Raw genomic sequence first — 18,701 nt, forward strand, 5'->3', positions numbered from 1 at the left:
GCAAAATGAACAGGCTGCGATGTCAAGATTGCAATGCTGGAGTGTGTGTGTGTGTGTGTGTCAGAGAGAGAGAGGCACGGGCGCGATCGAACAGTGGAAACATAAAAACATACTCCGTCATTTTCATACAGGACATCATTAAAACTGCAAAAAGTGTTTAGCCAACTTATATTTGTGTAAAACACAACATTGTGCTTTTGTCAAACTGTAAACTCTTGTCAAACTGTAACTGTCACACACACACACACACGCTGTTTAAAAGCAAAAATGATCTCATCTTTTGGACATTCATTGCATTGGTTTTCATTTCTTGTCCTAAAACAGAGCACTAATCTGTTTATTTTTAAGTTACACATTCTACATTGAATAAAAAAAGAAAATCAAATGTGTTTTTAAAAGTAGTATTATTTTATACAGAAATAAATTATTTATAATTCAGATGAGAATAAAGTTAAAGTTAATTAAAATTTTAAGGAAACAAACATATTGATCTGAAATATAGCAAATTAATTTTAAATTCATTCAGGTTACCAAACATATCTCAAGGTCTTTTGAATAAAGGGTGGCAGTCTTTCATTATCAGCTGTTGTTGTGGACTATATACTGGAGAAGTATTTTTCTCCATTTGAGTGAGATGTTTTTATGTGGCTAACTGAGCAAAGTGCTTCCATTATATTTTATTATTATTAGTATTAGTTCAAGAATAAAATAAAAATATCGGATTGATATCGGTATCGGCAAATAGCCAAAGCTTCGGTATCGGTATCGGTATCGGTATCGGAAGTGAAAAAGTGGTATCGGGACATCCCTAGTTTTTTTTATGCGGATAAAGTTGGCTCTACTTATAAATCCAAGATTATATACAGAATAAAAATAGCATTTGCAAGCCATTTTACTTCCGTAATGTTCATACTAGTTCATACTAACCCTATAAAGGGCAAAATAAAGCATGAAAAAGTGCAGCATGAACATTCTTGAAAACTTCTCCCCAACTTTGACATGAGGGTGACATATTTTCATTTTGGGGTGAGCTGTCTCTAAGGTCAATTTTGATTTAATTTTGACTTCAACGAGGAATGTGTTCGCCCACCCCAGACCTCCAGACTTAAGAGCGCCTGTAAAGAACATCTACTCCCACCTCATAAACCCTCACATCTCCAACGCTGTGTTCGTGAGAGAGAGAGAGAGGTGGAAATAAAGGCCTGCTCTCTCTCTCTCTCTCTCTCTCTTCAGTGCACTGATATTGCCCCAGTTTATCTTCCAAGACATGTCTTTGTAATGCAATCCTCGGCATGCAAAAACAGCCCTCTTTTTGCCCAGACTTCAAACAGATGTTCCTCATCGGTGGCTCCGGGCTCCTCCACGCCTGCTTGGCATGAAGCGCGTGTGTTTCTGCGCAGTCTCGCTGGATGAGGCCGTTACACACACAAAGCCTCCCGAACAGTTACGTTGCGGAGTCCTCCGAGAGGTTTCCTCCCGAGGTGTTATTTTCATATCAGGACGGATTTGACATGTTAGTTAAACAGGAGCGATTCGCCGCATGCGACGTGTGCTGACGACTGACTGCTAATCTAGCGGATCTCACTTCTCAAGTCACCTTTATTTCTGTGGCGCTTTTTACACTACAGAGTGTTTCAAAGCAGCTTTACAGAGATAATAATGCAACAAAGTTTGTTTCTAGAAGAAAATAGCGTCACAGTCCAGCTTAAGTAAGTTCAGTGATGGTTCGAACTTAAATTTATTCAGACACCTTCAACATTTCTCAAATTATCACAAGTTTATTCGCTGTAGTTTAGAAAATGGTACTAAAATATGACTCAGAATCAGTTTGATATTTCACTGGTTTTGTCCGTCTTTCTGTTAGACTGTCTCACAGATGAATTATGTTGAATATCTGTCAGCTGTTAAATTTAACTACACAATTAGATAATACCAGTTTAGCTCAACCAGTTACCAAGCAATGCTTCATTGTGTTCAGTCTGTGTGTAAAAAGAGCATTAGCAATTAAAACACTTCAGCAAAACATGCTCAGCTCAAAGTGTCTGAATCATTTTTGGTCCCAGATTTGTATAAATGTTACTGGTATGAAGATTGTTTGGGTATAATAAGTCACAGTTTACTTTATTTTGCTCTCCTCACTCACATAAGTGAACTATAGTGTCCTGCACACACTAGTTAAAGAATATCAAAACCTATATCTGGTGTCTGAATAATATGTGTGATATACCTTTTGCAGTCCAATTTGCTCCAAAAGAGTGTTTCTATGACTTTACAAAAGAGGGAAAAAATATAGAGAGATTGATTATATTGGTCAAAAGAGAGAAAAAAACTATCAAATGTGTCTTCAGTCGCTGTATTAAAAGCACTCATGCAACAACCAGTGCTGGTAGATCACTAAAGCCCTGATATACTGTTGCAACGGAAGCGAATCAATCAAAAACTAACTTTATCTGGACAATAACTTTATTCTAGAGCTGCTGTAAAGCCACAACAATCTCTGTTACTGTAATTTTCTATTATCTCTATAAAGCTGCTTTGAAACAATCTATATTGTTAAAAGCGCTGTATAAATTAAGGTGACGTTTCGAACAAAATCGGGCCAAACGAACGTCGAACAAACGAAAAATGTCAGATTGCACCAATAAAATGAGTTGCATTTTACTTTAATACTGTATTGTATAAACAAATTCAAATAATGTACTACATACATACTGAATATCATTTTTTTCCAGTGAGAGGGACATTAGATTTGCCCACTAAAAAACCCATGCCTGAACCTCAGATCTGCTCCACTCAAGAGCGAGCGCACCGTAGCGTAAGTGCCGTCATTATCCATTAGCTTCCCATTACAGCACCGGTGCTACTCCACTGGAGAGGCACTTCATAAATCATACTTCTGCCTCATAACTTCATAAAGAGTCTCTTCCAACCTCTAATTTCTGCTCTGCCTCTTGAAAACACTCCTTTTTCAGTTGTGCGAGCTATTCAGAGAGCTTCGTTCTCGTACTCTTGACTCCGGAAACGCCAGTTTTGAGATGCAAAACTGGTTTTTGAGCAGTGCAGGTTTTTGATGTACCCTTGTGAATCTGTCACTTTGCTGTTTTTCTTTTTTCTTTTGAATGCTTGTGCACTCTTTCCCTCCCCTCCACCCCTTCATTAGCATACATCAAGCTCCTGACGACATGACAAAGTTTATTTGAACGTTGAAAGTGCCGAGGTCTTGCTGCTTTCAGCTGGCAGCTGTCAAAAACCCATCCTGCATCGCGCACGCACAATATAAAGACTATATATAGATGAAATAGTGTCGTTTTAAGTGAGAATGGTGTGGAGAAGAGACTGCCGCTCTGTCTTCAAAATAAAGATTGGTTTATGAAACAACAAAGAACACTTTGGAAATGAAGATGAAATGGTTCATTAATCATATTGTTCAGTTGTGAAATCTGGAAGCTTTTATATGCGGTTCATTAGTTGCTGGAAGAAGATCAGAAATAAAGCACAAATCCTTATCCTCAACGTGACCCGGTGTTTCAGCTGTGATTGTAAGGGCCTGTCAGAATTTATTGAGAAAGAAAACCTGTTTAAATTCGGAGTGATTACGTCCCAGGAATATACTTGAATGTCTGTGTACTTCATGCCACGGTCGAGAATGTATGAAGGAATAGTGTACTCAGAAATAATATGGCGGGGGAAATGCGTACAATCCATACGATGATTTTGAAACACCACTGACTTTCATTGTATTAGCAAAAACATTTCTTCAGAATTCCGCTAAAGAAAGAAAGTCATATGGACGACAAAACCAGTTACATGTGTAAATTTGATGAAATTGAGATTTATACATAATCTGGAAGCTGAATTAATACACTTTCCATTGATGTATGGTCTGTTAGGATAGGACAATATTTGGCCGAGATGCAACTATTTGAAAATCTGGAATCTGAGGGTGCAAAAAAATCTAAACATTGAGAAAATCTCCTTTAAAGTTGTCCATTTATGTTGGCGATTGTGCTGCATTCACTCACAAAAATACATGTTTTATATATTTACGGTAGGAAATTTACTAAATATCTTCATGGAACATGATCTTCACTTAATATCCTAATGATTTTTGGCATAAAAGAAAAATCGATAATTTTGACCCATATCTTTTGTTGGCTATTGCCACAGATATACCCATGCGACTCGTGACTGGTTTTGTGATCCAGGGTCACTTATAGGTTTGGAATGACATGATGACAGAATTTCCATTTTTCCAACAAATCTTGGAAGCTTGTTTCCTCCACAGAATAAAAAATAAAAAAGGTAATTGTGACTTTTTGTCTCAGAATTGCGTGACATAAAGTTGCAATTGTGTGTTATAGTCAAAATTGCAGGATATATAGTTGCAATTGCGTGATATAAAGTCAGAATTGTGTGATACATAGTTGCAATTGTGTGTTAAAGTCAGAATTGCGTGATATAAAGTTGCAATTGCATGTTATAAAGTCAAAATTACGTGATATATGATTGTAATTGCGTGATATAAAGTCAGAATTGCGAGATATATAGTTGCAATTGTGTTATAAAGTCAAAATTGCGTTATACATAGTTGCAGTTGTGTGTTATAAAGTCAAAATTGCGTGAAATATAGTTGCAATTGTGTGTTATAAAGTCAGAATTTCGAGATATATAGTTGCAATTGTGTTATAAAGTCAGAATTGCGAGATATATAGTTGCAATTGTGTTATAAAGTCAAAATTGTGAGATATATAGTTGCAATTGTGTGTTATAAAAAATTGCGTGATATATAGTCGCAATTGCGTGATATAAAGTCAGAATTGCGAGATATATAGTTGCAATTGTGTTATAAAGTCAGAAATGTGAGATATATAGTTGCAATTGTGTTATAAAGTCAAAATTGTGATATATAAACATGCAGTTCTGAGAAAAAAAGTCAGAATTGCAAGATGTAAACTCGTAATTGTGAGATAAAAATTCGCAATTATCTTTTAAAAAATTTTCATTCTGTAGTGAAAACAAGCTTCGATACTGTCGTTCCTTCTTGCTCAAAGAGGGTTAAAGTGTGTATGTCAAATTCTAACCATTGCATTTGTTTAACATTCATAAATAAAATTTCATAATTCATTTGGCTTTATTTTCACCCTGGGAAATGAATGATATTACATCTGTCCAGTTAATCAATCACTCAATAAATAAATAAATAGTAAGCATAATTGTTATTTTAAACAGATTCATAAAAAACAATATTCAGGGAAGACAATAAGGGCTAATTAGTGAACTGGATAATAGAAATGGAGCCCGTTAAGAATGGTCTATAGGGCCTAATAAAGTCTCAAGGTTGGCGTTTGCAAACTCCACTCGCCTTTTCTTCAAAAAAGAGAGTTTACAGATTATAAATTATAAATGAAGGCCGAACTAATCACTGACACTTTGCCAAAAGTGAGCGTTAAGCTGTTGAGGGGTTCTCCACAATCTCATGCATTAACACCTGTAGTGGGAAACCCTCTAACAACACACTCAATTTGATTTGATTCGCGTTGATTCAGATTCGATTCCGATTCTCAAGATCTCAATTCGATTCGATTCCGATTCACAAGATCTCAATTTGATTCCGATTCACAAGATCTCAGTTCGATTCAGATTCACAAGATCTCAATGCGATTCCGATTCACAAGATCTCAATTTGATTCCGATTCACAAGATCTCAATTTGATTCCGATTCACAAGATCTCAATTCGATTCAGATTCACAAGATCTCAGTTCGAATCGATTCCGATTCACAAGATCTCAATTCGATTCAGATTCACAAGATCTCAATTCGATTCAGATTCACAAGATCTCAATTCGATTCCGATTCACAAGATCTCAATTCGATTCCGATTCACAAGATCTCAGTTCGAATCGATTCCGATTCACAAGATCTCAATTCGATTCAGATTCACAAGATCTCAATTCGATTCCGATTCACAAGATCTCAATTCGATTCAGATTCACAAGATCTCAATTCGATTCCGATTCACAAGATCGCGATTCGATTTGATTCCGATTCAGAAGATCTCAATTCAATTTGCAAGATCTCATTTCGATTCACAAGATTCGATTCTATTATCGATTTTTGATTCGATGCACTGATTTCAATTATTCCATTTTCACTGGCCCCACAAAGAAAGTAATAAATGAATAAAATAGTTATTGTTTTTGACCCATGTATCCTTGTATTGTAATGAATAAGGTTATGTCACAAGATACCAGTGAAATTGAACAATTCTCGATTGCAATTGCAATACCAGAACTAAAACTACTAAAATAAATTTCAACGATTATAAAAAAAACAACAGTCATTAATAAAAAAAAAAAAATAAAAAAAAAATTAACTACAAGCAATATCACAAATTAAAAAAAAATACAATAGATCAAAGATAGATGAAATAATCAGTGCTTTTAAGGTTTTTCAAGATGGTCTAACAGTTCTCAGGTACAGTAATTGAATAAAGTAATCAAATGTAAAATAACACTGCAGATAATCTTCACTGTACAGATTAAATAAAGGCTAATCCTTATTAAAGTTATTCAGTGAAGATCAGATTGTCTTTTGCAGTCAGATCAACATTAAAAACTCAAACAGCAGCGGGAATATTAGCACATGTATTCTCTCTCTGCTGTTTACTTAAGCCATAACCGACTATGTTTACTTGGATTCTCGCAAAGGCGAACATTTTGAGATAAATCTGTGTGAATTTGTCCGTTTAAGCGCAAGAGACGTGAAAGAGAATTCATTTTATTACCAGTATTTGCACGCTGTCTGATACTAGCAATAAGATTAACGTCAATCAGATTTTATGTTCAATGTTTGCGGAAATTCATATACGGAAAAAAGATCGACCACAAAAAAAAAAAAAAAAAAAACGATTAATCGAAAAAATGATAGTCTAGTCAGCTAAGAGACACTCGGAGTTGTCTCAATATCCAGTGCTGTAATTCTTGTGGGTTGAATTCACTCAGACATAAGTAATAAGAAATAAGCTAATTGATTGGCACGTCATGTCAGATGAAGAGGAGGGCAGCAAATGGGGACGATTGGGTAAATGGCGAAGGCCTGGTCTGCAAAAAAAAGAACAGAGAAGCTGTGTTCAGATAATGTACACTCTTCCTCTTTGAAGTGGCTTCCAATCCTTTCATTGTACCCTGAAAGATTAATTACAGAAAGCCAGAACAATCAGTTAAATCCACAACAGGAAAATTATTTTAGGAAAGGCAATCATCTTTCTTGTTGCGCCTCTGTTCCCCTCAAACAAGGCGAATATTAAGACGTTTTTGACTTAATATGGTGGACAGAGCCCGTTTAAGACCATCAAAGATCAAAGCCAAGACGAGCCAAAGTTGGAGTCAAGACCCAGATCCGTTAAGACCTAAACCCAGACCAAACACCAGACCACTTAAGACCAAGACTAGACGTTTTGTCCTAACCAGCCTCGACGTCAATACACAACGAGCGACTCTTTTAGAAACTCCGCCCACGTGCTCTTCTGATTGGCTATCGTATATGCAGTCATTTGTGTAATTGTGTGAACCGCACCAAAAGACTTATATATCAATTTGGTTTGGTTCAGAGTTTTACATAATAAACATAATTTATATGTCAAAACATAATAATAATTAATAATTTCTGAACATTGACTCTCAGTCTTTATTCGCCTTTTTCTCATGGTTTCTCAATAGAATTCATGAAAGTATAGAATAGAATATCAATAGTTCTAATAGGGGCTCATTGTAACGCAGTGTGACAACATGCCCCGCCTGCACAACTGGGGTTTAATCCCGGCGAGTGTTTCTGCTGGTTAGATCCGCGTTAAAGATCTATCTCAACTGTTAAATAACAGATTGGAGATTAAAATAATATCAGATTTGTCTCATTTTAACAGAGATGAAAGTAAGACATTTACTTTTGTTATGGTTATATAAATGTTCAGTGATATCTTTAAAAGAATTTTGGTGCAATGTTTTCCCTATATAGTGTTGAAATGGCAACTAGTAAATACACTAAGTTTCGTCATGCTGGCATGTGTGGAGGTATTTAAAACAAGTGTGTTACATCTGCCCCTGCTTACCTCTACAATTGCACTAACCATGATTTGTTAATTCCTCAGTTTGTTGACAAAAAGTGTCTCTCTACTTGAGTACGTTCGTACAACATACATGTGTGTAGCTTGTACTTGTAGACAGGTGGTCTTAGTTTGCGGTACTCTTGCCACAGCTATAGTTCATTGAGGACTTACCACAGCGTTTGACAGCCTGATTGAGCCATTATTACAGGGCATGTTTTAAACTCTTCCCCATCTCTCCTCGTGTAGATCACACATGTCCATCAGGAGTGTGAGGTGAAGATTAAAGGCCTGATGCCGGCGGAGCTACAGCAGGAGCTGAACGACACCATCACCTCGCTGAAGTCACAGGTGATCAAACTAATACACACACCGCAACAGCTCCCACTGGACACACATACACAAATGTATGTTGAGGGTTTACATTTATTTTGTAAGGCAGGTCAGAAAAATATGGAAGCTTGTTTCCATCACGGAATAAAACATTTTATAAGATAATTGCGACCTTTTTATCTCACAATTGCGAGTTTACATCGTGCAATTCTGACTTTATTTCTCAGATTTGTGTGATATAAACTTACAATTGCGTGTTATAAAGTCAGAATTGCGAGATATAAACTCACAGTCGTGTGTTATAAAGCCAGAGTCTGACCTTTTTTCGCAGAATTGCATGTTTATATCTCGAAATTTTGACTTTATAACACGCAATTGCGACTTTATATCATGCAATTCTGACTTTATAACACAGTTGCGTGTTATAAAATCAGAATTGTGAAATATAAACATGCAATTTGGAGAAAAAAGTCAGAATTGCAAGTTTATTTCTAGCGATTCCATTTTTATATGTCACAAATCTGACTTTATATCACGCAATTGCGACTTTATATCACGCAATTCTGACTTTATAACTCGCAATTGTGAGAAAAAGGTTGCAGTTACCTTTTTATTTTTTTTATTCTGTGGTGGAAACAAGCTTCAATAGAAAAGCCACCACCACAGACACATCTGGACATTGCATAGTTTCATATACATGGACTCGATCTCAACCGATTCATAAACACACCTGGATCACTTATGTATAGACAGGGTGATGTGCATTATGAGACGGATAGTTCCTGAATGCCGGCAGCTTCGATTGGCGACGGCTTCCTGCAAACAGTCCCAGGGGAAAAGTGCTGAAGTACATCACTCATAATCGCAAAATAAACCCAGACAGTTTGATTGGCATGTGAAGTGGTGGAGTTTATTTAGTGGGAATGAGCAACTGGATGAACATTATCTCACTTCTTACATGACTACTTACCAAATAAATTCATTAAAGATATCTCTGTTTATCTGTAGAAAATTATTATTCTCTCTAACCTTTACTATCACCAGTGAGTACCACAAGGTTCAGTGCTAGGACCGCTCAGATTGCTTAAAGCAGTTGTCCAGTTAAGTCTTTATTTATTTATTTGTACTTTATTTGCTGTATTGCTGCTAATTTGTAGGGCACAAGAAAACAAAATGCTATTTTTACTTTATCCACAAAAAAACAACAACATTACAATTAATTTGTACAGTGTAGGCTCGTTCTTACGCTCTAGGGCACATTCGCACATGCTTCATAAACTACACTTTAAATCTCTTGAGAAACTAAAAGACGTAAATTACATTTGTATGTAATTTTAAATACAATATATAGATTGTACTGAATGTCAGCTTGCTTATTTGGCTCAAGATAAGGATTTAGTCCACATCTCATGCAAACAAGAAACTCTGCTTCTAACCACAGGTCGAGATCTGTCGTTCCAAACACACAACTTTGCGATGCTGTTTGCGAATGTTCGTTGGAACGATGGTTTCGGGAAACACACCCCTGGGTGTTTCCCTTGCCTATGGCCTGAGATGCTGGGATAGGCTCCACCATCCCAATGACCCTAAATAGGACAAGGCGGTTCAGAGAATGGATAAAAGAGCAGGACTATAATATCACTGCAAGTCTCTTCATTGGCTGCCAGTTTCTTCTAATTGCATGCAAAACACAAAAGCTAATGCATCACATTCAACGCATCATCAAACAGCTCACCCATGCCTGGCTACAATTAACTAATTCTGGCCACACAACTCTCCCATTTCTCCACACGAAGAGTCCCTGTTTGTCCAGATCGTGGTGGAACCAACTCCCAACAGCAATGAGTACAATTAACATCCCCACACCATCCAAACAAAGCTTGAAGACTCAGACCTCACACACTAAAAACATGAATCGCTGAAAAAAACAACCTAGGCTCATTGGGAATACGTGACTCTGGCTACATTTCTGTAAAACTGCAAAAAAACATACTTATGCATACAATTCATTGCAGTTTGCTGCTGAAATTAACTCTACAGGCTGTAAAACAACAACTTTTGTTCCTTTGTACACAAATTATGAATATATATTGACCAATTATTGATTAGCAAAGACTTAATTTTGCACGGTTCCTTAAATCACTTTTATCTGCATGATTTGTAAGCTAATATGTTTTGGCATTTGCATCACATAACCAGCTCCATATATATGGCTTTTCTGATAGAAAAGCTTCGGTAGCTTGTGATACTGAGAGCTCAGGTACAAATAACGTGAAGCACGAGTCACGGCTCTCCACAAAAGAGCTCAAGGCCTCACAGAAGCAAGCTAACATGGCATGGTTTCTTCAGCAAATGCATTTTTAATCTCACGTTTTTTTAGAGCCACTCACCCGCAATTTCATTTCCGAACTGCTATGATACGTGCATTAACCAACGCAACAGAATGTCACGTTTAACTGTTTCGGAGAAAATTTAGTATGCGCCAGTCACTGAACATTTCAGTTTTAAACTGCCTTGAAACGCGCCTCAAACAAATGCACTGGAAATATACCCAAAAAAATCCGGCCAAAGTCACGCATTTCCAATGCACCTGGGTTGGAAAAACAGTGAGATGTTATTTGTTTGTGACCTCATTGTCGCTGACATTGTTTGGAGTTTCCTCTTTGATATTAAGGTCTGATCATGGTCTAGTTTAATTGTTCCGTATGTCTTGAGAGCATATTTACATAACTGTCTTACTGTTTTACTTTAAATGGCATTTTATTGTTTCTAACGTATTTATCATGTGTTTTATACATAGGCCGTAAAAAAAAAAATGGTTGTAGTGTGCGTGACGTCACCTGGTTTCTGAGGAGCATTTTTGAAGCCCAAAGTGGGCGGAGCCGGCCGTCGCCGTCTTGGCCGCGCGTCACTCCCGGATAACCGAAAATGTGCAGCGAGGCGGATTAGCTGAGGTGACGCTAACAGACAGCAGACAAACGGCTAGTAGTACTAGTGAAGCAGTCGCGATCCACCTGTCACTCAAGTGGCCACGCCCTTAATTATGCAGAACTTTAAGGCTTAATATAATTTAAACGGATGAGTTATAAAAATATTCACCCCCCTCACAGTCGTCATGAAGGGCAAAATTATCTATATAGACCAAAACCACTTTTAGTACCAGACTGTAAACATGTTTTTTTTCTGCTGTAAAGTTGGGCATTTTAACATGGGGGTCTATGGGATTGACTCTCTTTTGAAGCCTGTCTCTAGTGGCCAGTCGATGAATTGCAGTGTAAGTCACTTCCGTGTTGGTTCAAGAGAGAGACACGAAGGTTGCCGCTTGGTTTTATAGCCTCCAAAGCCAATATTAAAAGTCATTCATTCATATGGATCAGACGTTGTTGATGTACAGAATGCATTTTACTCCAGAACTTGTACACAGGTTTTTAGCTCTCCTGCGCATGAGATCAGTCCACTTCGGTGTCTCACATGCGATCGCAGCATCAGCTAATAATGCCGAGCAGTCAAACCTCACGTCTTTGAACTCAAGTGGCTCTTGTTTATTTGATTTCTTGGGAAGGGGAGGGGGGGAACAAGTGCTGCGAGTTCCTCCATAGACATGGATCTAATTTGGCCATGAGGCTTTGAAGTCTCCGGTCCAGTTCATCTCCTCATGTGCAATTACACCCGCCAGCCACATTAATACAGGCTTCAAGGGCTCCGGCCAGGGTCTTATTAGTTACAGTCGGCCTTGTTCTACACGAGTCTGTGGCGAGAGCATTTTTGTTAAACATTTCAAATCCAAACAATAGCTCCTTTTTTGTCAGGCTCGGTCCGGGCCCCTCAAACAACATTTCCAGATCACAGTTCAAAGACCCCGGCGCACGCCTCTGAATAGCTCTGGCCAGATTCTTCTGGATTCGCAGACACAGCTCTGTGATCTGATATGTTTATGCGTTGTAATTGGTGACCAGCGTGGCCTCCGATGTCCTTGAATATTTCGAGCATTGCACATTTGCAGTGCATTATTTTAACAAAACCAGCGGCAGTTGAGGAATCTTAACCATAGTCATTCTTTTCAGAGTCGGAGGCATGCATTTGCAAGGATGGTAACATTAGATTTGCTTTGAGGTTTGCTCTGTTTCTGTGTATCTTTGTTTCCTGGAAAATCGGCGCAGAACAATGCACATTCTTTTCAGACTCGTTCAAACTTTAAAAAAGACAGAATTCACCCAAGTGTATTTGGTTACTGTAATGGCGTACTGTAAACATGTTTGTTACACACTATTGTTACATTTTAGCAAAAGGTCAAAGTAGCTGTTAGACTTTAAAGGGGTTGCAAAAATTCTTGAGGTTTGATTATAGTGTACGTCAAGTTTTTGTGCACTAACAATAATTGTGACTAGCGTTGGGGAAAGTTACTTTAAAAATAATTAATTACAATATTGCGTTACTCCCTAAAAAGTAATTAATTGAGTTAAATAGTTACTTTTTATTTAAAGTAATGTGTTACGTTACTTTATCTCATCTGGGCTGGGCTTGCCTGTTTGTTATTCTGTTTTTTTATTTCTATTCTTGGCAAATGTAAAGGCACTTTCACACCTAAAGTGAATTGAATAATCCTCAGGCTGAAAGAACTGCAGATTCACTCCTGTACAGTAGAGGGCGCCGCTCAATCAAACCTTTCAGCTGTGCTGTTATTCTGAACCACAGAAGAACAGGACGCAGGAGAAGAAAGTTCAACCTAAGACTATAGATATAGAAAGACGGTTCACTGCTGTTACTTATGAATTGGAGAAACTGCAACGCGCAATATAGCGGAAATAAGTCCCGCCTTCTAAAGTGAATGAGCCAATCACTGATTGGCAAAGTCATTCTCCCGTGAGAAACCCTGTTCCCATAGAAACCTGAGACTCGCTCTTATGACTGCACATGCGCATTGACTCGTCTAGCCTGAAAAATACATTTAAAAAGCATTAATAGCATAAAAAACAACATTTACGGGACAGTTCATGTCAGATTTTGTTGCTGATTTGAAATATGTTATTTAATTGTGACGAACGCACGCAGTTTTTGAGATGTCAGGATTCCCCCATTCAAATAGACAGGACTCGGTCTTGTATGCTGCAAAGATGGCCGCCGAGTGCACAGACTTTCCTTGAAAGGGACTTCGGAATAATTACTTCAGCAATAAAAAAAAAATTAAACAAATGTCATAATGTTTATCGAAAGTCATTTTTGTTTATCAGTATGGTTTAATTGGATCATTGAAGGTCAGCAGCAAACACATTGGTTAATAAAGTGAGATTAAATACATAAAGTATATTTGTGTTATTTAGCATATTTAACTATTGCAGTTTTGCGTAATATTCTGAGTTTGCATTTCACTGTTTTAGGCGCATTTAGTGTAGAACTAATAGTCAATAAATGGGGTTAATAGTCGATAAATGGGGTTAATAGTTGATAAATGGGGTTAATTGTCATTAAATGGGGTTAATAGTCAATAAATGGGGTTAATTGTCGATAAATGGGGTTAATAGTCGATAAATGGGGTTAATAGTCAATAAATGGGGTTAATTGTCAATAAATGGGGTTAATAGTCGATAAATGGGGTTAATAGTCAATAAATGGGGTTAATAGTTGATAAATGGGGATAATAGTCGATAAATGGGGTTAATTGTCATTAAATGGGGTTTATAGTCGATAAATGGGGTTAATAGTCAATAAATGGGGTTAATTGTCAATAAATGGGGTTAATAGTCGATAAATGGGGTGGGGGGGTGTAACTTTGCTTTTCATTATTAAAGCTCACGTTAAGGACTCCGATACCACCGCTTAAACTACTAGCCTAACTAATAAAGTTGAAACATTATAATGGTAGGGACACACCAAACCAACGCCGAAGGACTGGAGTGCTCATCCTCTTCTCCAGAGGACTAGGAGCGTGGCCCACAATGCACTGAGAAAACTTAAACATCACCCTAATGTCAATGATTTTGTTGTACTTCAAGTCAATGCATGAAAAAGCACTCATCTTTGATGAAGTGATGAAACCGACCTGGTTTGGACACAGTGTAAGTGGTTCCTAATATAATGAACACATTGTAAAAAATAAAAGTATGTTTTATAAGAAAATACTATTTCATTCTTTCTACTTCAATACTTCATAATAAATAAATATGTTCCTTGTACTTTTTTGTGAAATTTACTTGCAATCTCTGAGTGAAAATTGGGTTAAAAGCAGTCACAAGGACAGTGTAATTATACAATTAAGTCATATTAATTAACAACATGTACTTTCTATGGTTTGATAGTTGCATGTAGTTATGCATAACTTATTGTTATTACTATAGTAACTTGTAACAAGGACACTGTATAATAAAGTGGGTTACACTTTATTTGGTAACACTTTATTTTACGGTGTCCTTGTTACATATGTTACATGTACTTACCGTACTTATGCATAATTACATGCAACTAACCCTCAACCAAACCCTAATCCTACCCTAACCCTATAGTAAGTACATGTAGTTAATTAATATTACTCAGTACTTAAATATATAATTACACTGTAACAATGACACCTTAAAATAAAGGGTTAGGGTAGGGTAATTATGCATATTTTACTGTTGTTACTACGGTAAGTACATGTAACGTAACAAGGACACTGTAAAATAAAGTGTTACCAGGTTTGTTTTGGTTGAGGGTTAGTTGTATGTAATTATGCATAATTAATAGTTATTGCTATAGTTACTACATGTAACATATGTAAACTGTAAAATAAAGTGTTACCATAAATACACTTTTCCCCCCACTAAGCTTGAGGTGTGTTTGTGTGCAGGTGAACTTTCTGCAGAAGAGAGCGTCAGTGTTACAGGAGCAGCTCGACGCTGGACACATCAGGAGGTGAGGCTGGAGATACACACTCATGACCGAGTCCACTAACATGACAAGTGCTCGAGGCGCTCCAGTGTTTCCACACACTCTGCTGTGGTGTTTGGGTTCGGTTTAGTTACTGGGGTCCAATCAGAGTTTGTTTTTACATGTTGTTAAAAGGTCAGACAAGGTGAACCTGTGCGACCTGATGCCAAGATGTGGCCTATAACAGCCTGGAGACTAAAGCACTTAATATGAGTGGAAATACAATACAAAATTCCTTCAATAAAAGAAAATACAGTAATGTGCAGCGCAAGCCTCTCATATATCGGCTATTAAATTATCATGAGAACGTTATAATTGTGTGATTGGGGCATGCATTTTAATCGGTGGCTAAAGCATTATCGTTATCGGTACCGGCCAAAATTGTCATATCGGTGGCTAAAGCATTATCGTTATCGGCCAAAATTTTCATATCGGTGGCTAAAGCATTATCGGTATCGGCCAAAATCGTCATATCGGTGGCTAAAGCATTATCGTTATCGGTATCGGACAAAATTGTCAGATCAGTGGCTAAAGCATTATCGTTATCGGTACCGGCCAAAATTGTCATATCGGTGGCTAAAGCATTATCGTTATCGGCCAAAATTGTCATATCGGTGGCTAAAGCATTATCGGTTATCGGTATCGGCCAAAATCGTCATATCGGTGGCTAAAGCATTATCGTTATCGGTATCGGCCAAAATCGTCATATCGGTGGCTAAAGCATTATCGTTATCGGTATCGGCCAAAATTGTCATATCGGTGGCTAAAGCATTATCGTTATCGGTATCGACCAAAATCGTCATATCGGTGGCTAAAGCATTATCGCTATCGGTATCGGACAAAATTGTCATATCGGTGGCTAAAGCATTATCGGTTATCGGTATCGGCCAAAATTGTCATATCGGTGGCTAAAGCATTATCGTTATCGGCCAAAATTGTCATATCGGTGGCTAAAGCATTATCGTTATCGGTATCGGCTAAAATCGCCATATCGGTGGCTAAAGCATTATCGTTATCGGTATCAGACAAAATTTTCATATCGGTGGCTAAAGCATTATCGGTTATCGGTATCGGCCAAAATTGTCATATCGGTGGCTAAATACAGACGTAAGTCCAAGACATTTAGAAATTGCCTCTGAAACCTGTATTTGGTAGATTTCCCCCCACTTTCTTTCTTGTGTTGCACTTTATTAACTCTCAGTGATGTTGAAATAAAGGCTGAAAGTGTTAAAGGAGAGACCGTCTCAATGCCTGATGTGTAGCGCTGACCCAAGGACAGTTACGGGAATCACTCGTGTGTTTATTCTGACGTCAGATCCTACCAGGAACTCACTATTTAAGAGTTTTTTTCTTTATTTTTATTACAAAGACCAATGCTATTGTTTTGCATTTGTTACATTTTTCAATCCCTCCCCACAACCCAGAACAAACTCCCTTAGATTATGCTAATTAACAGTAATGGTACCATTTTTTTTGTTAATAAAATAATAACAATAGCAATAAAAAAAAATGCAATAGTTAAATAAATAATGTTCAAGTGATTTGAGCAGAATAACATTAAAATCCCGCACACTATCAATACTTGCAAACGAGTATCAACATTTTATTAGCAATGTTTCGGTCTCATGAATATATACGTATATGTAATTTATTTATTATTATATTTATACTGTATGTGTCATATTTTTTGCATTGATTATGTTGACTATTTAAAGCAAGAAATATTTAGAAACAGACTATATTATATCTATATTTAGTATTTCCATCAACTATATCTGTATTTATTTTTTTATTTTATTTTTTACACAAAAAAAATCGTTGGATGTAAACTTGACTATAATGACTGAGCTTATGAAGAGTTTGTGTTTTATGTGTGAAACTGAGGCTTGATTTGTGTCCACTTCTGCCATGTGTTCTGCACAAGACGTCAGGGAAAAGAGTTGCAGTGCTTCATGTTTGATAAACTAGTTAAAAAAAGTTTCATTTTATCTATCATAATCACTATCCCCATGTCTCTCTCTCTCTCTCTCTCTCTCTCTCTCTCTCTCTCTCTCTCTCTCTCTCTCTCTCTCTCTCTCTCTCTCTCTCTCTCTCTCTCTCTCTCTCTCTCTCTCTCTCACCACATAGGTAGTGGATGATATTAGGCCATTAACATGTCCTCACTGGAGCCGTCCTCATCCTCGCTCACTCGCGCTGCTTTCACTCTGATCTCGTCTGATGTGCCACATTTACAGCCATATTTATGTACCTACTCATTTTTATTTATTTCATTTTTTTGTTGTTGAATTGTTTTTATTATTCTCATCATTATTATTAAATGCTTTGTTAAATTCCAGACTCTGCGTTGTTGTCATTTTCCTGTTGGTGAAGTGTGTGATTTCTCTGTGCTTCTAGTGGAACTAATTGGAATTGCACAAAATAATGAGCATTAATCCCCCGTTATACGTAAAGCGGAAGCGAAGAACGAACTGATGCGACATTTCAAACAAAATCAGGCCGAAACGAAGTTCGTTTGGAGTTTGTTTTGGGAGTTCAAACTTTTCATAGAGATTCATGAATGAAAGTATTAATGTAAGTATTTGTAATGTATTTTTAGATATTTTAACATTAAAGTTTATCTTTATCTGCTGTTGAAAAATGAAAAATTCTTATTTTTTTATGGAATATTGTTGTATTTATTATGAGTGATTCATCCGTGCACATTGATAATCAATGTTTATGTTGAAGGATGTTAATTAATAATGATTTGATGCCATAATTTATTGATCACAGATAGGTTTGAGATGATATCGACACAACGAAAACATTTTTATGAGAATGTCACTGGTGTTAACAAACATTTCTGAAATATTCATGAAATATGATGAAATTATCAAATTAAAAATGACAACTGAACAATATTGTCATGAAAATAATACTAACTTACCATTGGCTAATATGTGAGAGAGGAAAGAAACTTGTTGAAAAGATTGTTCTGCTTGATTATTAGGTTATGGGCATTAAATTCATATTAATTTTTAAATTCAGTGTGACAGTCAAATTCTAGTTCTTAAAAAAGCTCAAACTCATTTCTCCATAAACTAGGGATGCACCGATATGAAAATTCTGGCCGATACCGATAATTCTTTATATTTGAAAGCCGATAACCGATATATTGGCTGATAAATCTAAATCCACATTTTTATATAATTTTTGAGAGCCTGATTACAAAAACAAAAGTCTCACCATTAAAATCCATGTCCCAAACACACAATTATAATAATGTTCTCATGATAATTTTATGTAGCCGATATGTCACATACTGTATTTTCCATTTTTTGAAGTGATTCCAATCATATTTTAAGCAATTCAAACCCATCATGT

The 18,701-nt window shown here is 36.8% G+C and overlaps 1 protein-coding gene across 4 annotated transcripts in view; it reads left to right on the forward strand.

The window, feature by feature from the left end:
- cep112 (centrosomal protein 112) overlaps positions 1-17,827 on the forward strand; it is a gene marked incomplete at its 3' end in the record, with an annotated part of 206,419 nt that extends 188,592 nt beyond the window's left edge. For 3 of the 4 annotated variants that reach the window (XM_084416954.1, XM_084416957.1, XM_084416956.1), the window contains exons 25-27: positions 8,352-8,453; positions 15,259-15,323; positions 17,466-17,827. In XM_084416954.1, coding sequence (XP_084273080.1) covers positions 8,352-8,453; positions 15,259-15,323; positions 17,466-17,469 — 171 coding nt within the window. Of the gene's footprint in view, positions 1-8,351; positions 8,454-15,258; positions 15,328-17,465 lie in introns of those variants that run through there. The other variant, XM_084416955.1, reaches the window with a different exon arrangement.
- Positions 17,828-18,701: the final 874 nt, after the last annotated feature.

Source organism: Rutilus rutilus (assembly GCF_951802725.1).
Source record: "Rutilus rutilus genome assembly, chromosome: 1".
NCBI classification, from domain to species: Eukaryota; Metazoa; Chordata; class Actinopteri; order Cypriniformes; family Leuciscidae; genus Rutilus; species Rutilus rutilus.